The sequence below is a fragment of the Bombyx mori genome, chromosome 21 (assembly GCF_030269925.1).
Source record: "Bombyx mori chromosome 21, ASM3026992v2".
NCBI lineage: Eukaryota > Metazoa > Arthropoda > Insecta > Lepidoptera > Bombycidae > Bombyx > Bombyx mori.
Genome location: NC_085127.1, coordinates 4,789,466 through 4,798,434, shown reverse-complemented (window position 1 = coordinate 4,798,434; position 8,969 = coordinate 4,789,466). Strand labels below are relative to the sequence as shown.

The 8,969-nt window shown below is 34.8% G+C and overlaps 1 protein-coding gene across 1 annotated transcript; it reads left to right on the top strand.

The window, feature by feature from the left end:
- Positions 1–4,234: 4,234 nt before the first annotated feature.
- On the top strand, positions 4,235–7,932 carry RpS15 (ribosomal protein S15). Its single transcript, NM_001043744.2, is given in 4 exon segments — positions 4,235–4,275; positions 4,429–4,514; positions 4,727–4,949; positions 7,735–7,932. Coding segments are annotated over 4 exon segments (444 nt in total). The 5' UTR covers positions 4,235–4,266; the 3' UTR covers positions 7,861–7,932.
- Positions 7,933–8,969: the final 1,037 nt, after the last annotated feature.

Here is an 8,969-nt window from a genome sequence, read left to right as displayed (position 1 = left end):
GAGGCTGGCCAATATATGATAAAATTTTGCCGTCTCGTCAGTCACTCGCATGATGGCAAATTGTCCTTCCACTTGCGCAAACCATATTTCGGGTTTTTCAGGCCAGAACGGTGGTATCCTGATGTGTGTTGAGGGTAGTTCTGTATTCGGGCACGCTGGCTCGACAGGCGACGCCATCTTGACGTGTCGACGTGGTCGTGTAGTTACCTGCGAACGCGCCATGTCCGATCCGCTGGATTCCGACATCTGTTCCTCCGGGGTGCTCGTAGTCGTGGGTCACCAGTTTGGTAGTCGTTGATGGCGGTGGTGGTAGGGTCACCAGTGCCGGGCGGCACAATAACGAGTCCGTAATTGGATGGACAGTTTATTTCCAATCATAGACGGTATAACAATATTTAGAAGGAGAAATTACGGAGTACAGAAGGCACAGATAAAGCGGTAGCAAGTTCAAACACAATAATTCAACATAGACGAAAGCAATAAATCGTAACGAAGCAAAAGAGTACGCGTAAGTCGAGGAGTGACACAGTCTTAGCGTAGCGTTGATCAAACCCGACTGGCCGCGAGCGGCGGCCGAGTCGTGGCGCAGGCGACGACCAGTACGTACGTAGTTATACATAGTCGGGGTCTTTGCCGCATACTAGCGGTTGCGCCCGACTATGCTTGTGTAAATAATATAATTTTGAGTAGTGTTGTGAATGTATGATTGTTTAGCGTATTTGTGTACTGTATGAGAGTGTGTTATAGAATACGTAATTAAATATGATATAATATTAAATATTGAGTAGGTGTGCAATGTAAATTAATAAATAATATGAACTAATATACATAAATATAGTAGAAACACCTACAATGCGCACCACTGTGCCCGTCCATAAGGCTCGTGAGTGGAAGAGAGAGCGAAATACTCGCTTCACCGCTCCGATTTTTTATGACTCAAACTGCACGGACAAAATAATTTTAATATAATTAGAAAGGAAAAACATTTAAATATATTTTTTCAAGCTGGGAACACTCAGTGGCTCACCGCCATTTTGTGTTTGTTTTAATCTGTCACTCTCAACAAGACGGTCGTGCTCTATAGTCACTACATTTCTGTTCGCTGAGTTTTTTTCACATTATCCATACGTTACGTTGTGTATTTTTTGTTCCTCCGTGTTGACTGCTGCCCAGCTCAGCTCAGCTGTCAAATATCAAAATGCCTAAAGGATCTGTTCTGAAAAGGCCGGCGAGAGAACTGGTGATCAAGGTTCGTAATTACTTTGAAGCGGAGTATCAAAATGGTGGCCCGTTATTACCACTGTCTTGTTCAAGCTTACGGTACAAGCGGCATGCCGGAACATAAGCTTCCTACGCCGAAGAAAAAACGCCAACCACGTTGTGTGACATCGGTTGACAACTACGCCGCTGACGCTATTCGCCGTCATATATATGAAAATTGCTTGCGCAAAGAAATTCCAACACTTAAAAAACTTATTTCTTTACGTGAATGTGGTTTGTTCCATGGCCAAAAATCGTCATTAAGCTTGGTTTTCAAAGAAATTGTATTTTCTTATAAAAATTCGGACAAACGTAAAATATAGATGGACCATCACGACGTTGCTATGGCTCGCTGCGAATTTTTGAACGAAGCCAAAAAGATATCGGATTGGTCAAATGTTATTTTCACTGACAAGACCCGGTTGAATGCAAACCACACAGTATCTAAGAACTGGACTGACGACACCGCCGCGCCGCTGCCACTAGTTCAGTGCCAATGGAAAAAGTGAACGCCTTATCATATGCCATGCAGGGTCTACGAAAAGATTTGTTGCAGATGCTTTACTGGCCTTTAAATCCAATAAAACAGTTGACAACCACGAAGAAATAAATGCGGAGATTTACGAAGGATGGTTTAAAGAAATGGTGCAATCTCTGGAAGAACCGTCGATAATTATTATGGACAACGCTAAATATCACTCTAGACAAATTGATAAAATGCTAAAGCAGTCCAATAAAAAACAAGAGATAATTGGCTGGCTGCAACAACATGGCGAAAATGTGGATTATACTTTATTAAAAGTACAATTAGTGAATATTTTAAAATCGAAAAAAAAGCCTCCCTAAAAGATATATTACCGAGGAAATAGCTCGTAATAGGTCATTGGGTTGTTCGACTTCTGTCGTATCATTGCCAGTACAATGCTATAGAACTAATATGGGTACAAATCAAAGGACACGTCGCTAGTAATAATACCCACCCCCTTTTACGGCAAACAAGATGTTAGATTTATTAAAAAATGCATGTGCGGAAGTAACCGCCGAATACTGGGAAAAAGTTGTGAGAAGAACCCAAAACATTTTAGCGTCGGATTGGGAAATTCATGTGGCATTCGATAAGAAGAACAGGAACTTATAATAAATGCTGGGGAAAGCTCATCGAGTGACAGTGACGATTCATCAGATTGTGATTAAAATAAAGAATCAACATAATATAATTACATCTTGTAATTAAATGTAATATTAATATTAATAAATTTGTACAAAATTATCCGGCAATAAGTTTCTTACAATTTGTAAAAAAATATCGGGTCTGTTATCGTCTTACGTTTATCGATAGCTCCATCCCTATCAGTTTCTCCGACTCTGCTATGACCTTGAAGCGTCATATTTTTATTAAATAATGGATACCTTATGTAAAAAAGACACTCGGTCAAGTTTCCACAGAAGCTGTCATCGAGAAAATAAAGAAATGGAAATAGTATAATTGAAGATTCTGGTTTAATGAGTGTATTTGAGTTAACGTTTCCAACGAACTTCTCAAATACATTCCATTTATAAAATATCATTGTGTGCTCTGAAATAGCACTGCTCAATATTGCCTGGCCTTCCAAACAGGGAAAATATGTACCTACCTAATTTTTACAACCATTGACATAGGCGGTGAGTTGCGATACAAATGTGATTTATGGAACCGGCATTTATGGAATCTCTAAAATAATATTAGAATCTTTTATGAATGCAACTAGGGACGACGATAATATCACTATGTCATGTGCAAACGATATGTAGTTCTTATTGTAATTTTTGACCAATGATATTCGTTTGCTATACCACTGTTCAATCAAAGTATAATATAAATTTTATATTTATTTATTAAAAATTTTTTTCATGAATGTTTCTTTTTTAATCTCAATCTCTAATCTACCAAAATGTATTCCACTTATTTACAGTTTATTCATAACCTTTTATCACTTTAATTTTTGTTCTTCATGCATTTTTTTATTTAAATTACATCTAAGTCTGAATTCTGAAAATGTTTTCTTTGAACAAAATTATAATTTCTCGATATTAACTTTATAGTTCGTCTCAAATTGATCCTGCAGAAACTCATCATTGCATAAATTTTACGGAATATAAAATGTCACACAATGTTCAATCACCCTTGAAGAAGATAGAAAGACCATGCCTATGTTAGGTATATTCACAGTCTAATTAGAGATAACATTTCATATTCTGCTGCTTAAGAGTATGTACGAATTCCTCTAATGAACTGACTTTGCTTGGAATAATTTATGAAAACTATTATTTTCATATATGAAAAGTCAACGGCTTGTGGCGTGTTCAAACAGTATGATTGCGTTGCATGTATCAGGACCAAGAAGCAATGAGTCGGCTACGATACGATGGACCTGATAAGGCTACAATGTCGGCTTGCTGTTGAACTACTACTATCTGCTGATGGGTTATGTTGAGGTCATCAGTGTACCGGAAATGATAAAGGGAAGATCTTTCAGAGAATAGCGATGGGTAGAACGATAGTCTAAATTGGATTGGGATTGGGATGGGATTTCCCGTAAATTCTGTTACCGTGATTAAGGTTTTTGTCAGATTACTCATATTATATAATAGGTCTTTAAACTATTATATTGAATGTCGAACTAGCTCATTTGGTATTAAGTGAATACCGGAGTCCATAGACGTTCACTTTCTTAGCTGTGCTTTTGTTATTGTTTATTTCCATGAACGTCAGTGACTTCTTCCCATCAGGTGAGCTGAATTTTCGTCTTCTAAAAAAAGTAAGATATTAGAAAAGTATGCGCAAATTATATTTTGTGCGGGTTTGATTTTTATTGTAAGATTCTGTTTCAACTGCATTTCCCTTGCCTGTCGAATTAGCCGAATAAAACACAAAATATCTTTGGATGACACTGACAGTTTTTTTCAATCTGTCAGTGTGTGTCAACATTATTTCTTTTTAATTCTTCTGTCAAATAAACAAGAAACATGGCTGAGGTTTGTTAAATATTTCCTGATTTTATCTTAATTAATTGAAGGAATCTCATATTTTATTGCAAATTTTGTCTGTATTATATCGTCAGCAATATGTGAAGAATCTTAAAACAGTGCTATTTAAGAAAAGTGAGCAACTATGTTTATGTTTTTCAGGTCGACGAAACCCTCAAGAAAAAGCGTATTTTCAGGAAGTTCACTTACCGGGGAGTTGATCTCGATCAGCTCCTTGATATGCCCAAGTTAGTATTTTTGAGTGTTCAATACCTTAAATGCAGTGTATCAAAAAAATTTGAGGTTAAAGGATTCTTGTAACTGTTTACTGTCATGTTTCAAACTGAACTGTTGTACGTAAAATATGCTTTAATGTACATCTATTACAGATTATTTTGGTATGGTGTAAGTCCATAGCATAGGTATAAGCCCATATCATTTATTTAATTTAACGTTTCAGTGAGCAACTCATGGAATTAATGCATGCCCGTGCGCGCCGGCGGTTCGCTCGTGGTCTTAAACGTAAACCAATGGCATTGGTCAAGAAGCTGCGTCGCGCCAAGAAAGAGGCTCCTCCGAATGAGAAGCCAGAGATCGTGAAGACTCACTTGAGAAACATGATCATCGTTCCCGAGATGGTCGGTTCAATTGTCGGCATTTACAACGGAAAAACTTTTAACCAGGTACGCAAATCACAAATTCTATATTAAACGTATCAATTAGAACAAGAAATAATTAAACCCCCTAAAAGGCTAATCTTGCTATTTCTAAAAATTTAAATATTAAAATTTATAGTTGTAAATCTACATAGGCAAGTAAATATATTTATTAGTACTGTGTGTGTACTAACATTTAAAAACTAACTGACAAGTTATTATTAGTAACCACTTAACATCAGGTGGGCTGTGAGCTCGTCCACACATCTAAGCAATAAAAAAATAAAAAAAAATCTACAGTTTTTGCAAGTAGCGTAGCGTAGAGACAAAGTTAAAAGTACCATTATTTACCTTCAAATGTTGGCGAATAATACAATATAATATATAATAGACGAAAACTATTAAGTATTTAAAACGTCGGAAATAATACAATAAAAATACGCGAGATTAAACTATATAAATGTTTTTAATTATGTGTCAATTTCAGTACATTTAAGTCAATGTTTTTAAATAGATTTTAGAAACTGATTGATTTAAAGGATTTACACATTGTGTTCCTAATTAATTTGACTAATTTTATTTACAAACTTCAATAGAATAATTTGGTATTGAAATCAAAACCAATTTTCACCTGATTTGAATGAGTTTTGCTTTTTCATGCATGTAAATTGTTTTGATGTCCTTAAAAGAAACTGAATTATATACTCCATTTTTTGGGCATAGCAAAAAGTTGTGTTTTTGACACAAATTCTTTGAATATGTATCTGAAGTTTGTTTAATTACTCTAAGTAAAGTTAAAGTTAAATTCTCTAAGTAAAGTTAAATTTTCTATTATAAAGTTAAAACAATTTGACCTCAATTTTATGAAACTGCTTGACAATACTAAATCATGTTATAAATATTACTCTTAGAGCAATATTTATCTTAGATATTTCAAAAATCGTGGACTGTTATTGGACTTGAAAGAAGTTTCATCCAGAAATCACCTCATAAAAACTAATTAAAATTATTAAAATTATCATATTTTGTACAGCTAATTTAAATTTAGGATTCATTGCGATTTATAAGAATTTCTTATTATATAATACAGAACCTTAAATAATCAAGTTCAACATATTCACCAAAATGAAAGTAAAACAATCCAGACTAAATATAGACATTTTGTTTCATTTTAAGCTACTTAAACATATATTAGGCTGTATTTTTCTATGTTTAAGTAAATGAAATTGAAAACTAGTAAGAATGACATACTTGAATATATGAATAAAGTGAATTTACTTGACAAGTAAAATAATCTCCTTAAAACTCAAACATTTCAAATGCACCATAACTGTTTGCATCAACAACATGGCATTAATTAACAAATTAAAATGCACAGTAGCCAAGTTCAACAGTGGTCCTGGCATCAAAAGTATGACTTCAGTTAATTGAGTATAGTGTGCAACTGTCACACATTTGTCACATGTTGATTTTACATGAGCTTTGATATTGGTACTGGTTACCATCAATCTGGGTAACTTTGTCCCACCATGCGGACAATTTTGTATGTATTGTCTTAGTTTTACTGGATATTAATAAAAAAATATGGATTTTCTGTGGGTTTTAAACGTTTACAATTGAAATTTAAATGATTTTGCACGAGCATAGAGTGAAAATCTCACAAATTTGACAAAAAAATAGTGGGCCAATGTTATAATGAGAGCAATCATGATGTATTTTTACATTTAAAGCCCTATGATAACATTGGATTTCTTTTATATATAAATAAATTAGGTTGTCATCTTATGACAGCTGTTTACAAAAAAAATAAGCTTTAAATTTAGGGTTGTCAGTAAAATTCAATGTGTGTTTGAAAAGGACCTTTATTTATAAGATCTTATTTATCTTCTATTTATTATTACAAATCAGTCTATTCATTATAATTAGCAAAACGTGACATGTTAAAATTATAAAAAAAAGCAAGTACAATTAAAATAATTACAGTCATTAATCACCCCATTCCATGATCCAGTATCCAAATCTAATTGCTCAGATGCAACACAATCCATGAGTGATGAGATATCGTTAGTAGATAGTGGAGTATGAAAGATGGTAGCTTCAATATTAAATGAGGATTCAGTTGTGGATAGTTGTTAGTGGTAGGTAGGTCGATGGAGTATGTCAATTTAATATTCGAAGGACAAGGAATAGGTGATAAAGAACAAATAATAGGAAGGTTAGTCACGTGGAAGCTTCTAACAGTTCTCGAAGGGCTTTTTGTGCATGTTCTTGACGCATTCTTCGACTTATTTTTAACTTTTACCAGGGTTAAAGTTAGCCATATTAACACAAATGTTCACCAAACGAATTAAAATCAAGAAAAACACGTAAACAACTATATAGATCGTATATATTTTTTATGAAACTACATCTACAACCTTTATTTATTACAAAAAGTACAAACTTACCTTTCTATGAAACTTGAGTATGAATATAAAAAACCTTGCAGTGATGTTTCATTTATCACCTCCCTACCACTTCACAATCAACTTCAAGAAAGAAAAGTTTTGTTGATTGATATCAAATTTTCGCGCGCTTTCTTCGTTCAAATAATAAACCTCATATTTAAAAATTTCAAAGTCTATGGTAATATGTGTCTTCGTTTGGAAATTATAAATAGATATGTAAAAAGTGAGTAAGTGGGCTAATGTTAAACGGAAAGCTTAAGTTACACTGATGGACGGTATCCCTTAACTACAACTGACCTAGATCATATATTAGCATTAAAAAATAATTAACCATAATTCTTGATACCCTAATTTTATATTTTCAGGTTGAAATCAAGCCTGAGATGATCGGCCATTACCTCGGAGAGTTCTCAGTCACGTACAAGCCTGTAAAGCACGGTAGACCCGGTATCGGTGCTACACACAGCTCAAGGTTCATTCCGCTCAAGTAGAGCGTCTAAAACAACCTCTAGGCTAAGCGTAACACAAAACTTACATGAGATTACAATAAAGTAACTTGTGTAACAATTGGCTTTTTATTAAAAAATGATTCACATTTCACTTTTGGGCAACACAAAATATAAGATTGTCTATCAATTCCAATTTATGGTGTGGTTTTAAAGGGTTTTATTGTTGGCAACAAAGCTTGGACAATAAGTTTTTTGGCTTTATTAGCTTAGGTTCAGGTTCAAGATTTTATAGCAGACAGATTTACAAGAACTACTGTTTACTGCGATCATTAAATATAAATGATTTTAATTGGATTTTTCGTTTTCTGTTCCTACGCTACTTAATCGTGACCTGTATTTGAGGTTGGTGGCAGGATACTCGTGATGTGTTATGCTAGGCGTCACCCTTGACAGAGGGATGTTCGGTCCCCACGATCAAGTCAGTGCGCGACCGAGCCGCGTTTCTACTCAGTCGATTATCCCATGATTTGCAAGCGAAATAAATTGTCCCTTCATAACCTAGTGTAGTGGTCACTCACGCGGCCTGCATGCACATAAACTTTCTGCAGGTCATCCAATCCCGTTTCTGCAGGATAGGCGCTGGAGCGCCGTGCCGACATCGACTTTCACGATCTAAATTTAGAACCGATAGGTACTTAAGTTACTCGCCGCAACTTCTGTGTGAGTCGCGACTCCGATCCGGTGGTAGATTCTGCGAAGCATTGCGCTTGCTAGGGCTAACAAGTTCTCTCAGACTGAGTCCGTGAGCTAATCTACCCGTTCGCGCGTAGCTGTCCCAAGTAGTTTTAAAATCTTTTGTTAATTTGGATTTGACAATAGATCAGAATCGGGTAAAGGAATTTGTTTTATGGCAACATCAACAGTATTAGAAATTACAAGAAGAAGAAAGTTTAGTACAAGAAAGTGCGATGCAAAGTGCATTTCCAAAAACTTTTTTTTTTAAATGGATTTTATGACCTGGTAACTAAGACCTTTAAGTAATATCTTATTTTCATTTATATTCTTATTTTTATGAAAAATGATATTATGGGAGTGAAATGAAATGAAATGAAGATGATTAATTTGAGACATTAATCAACTGGAATGAAATG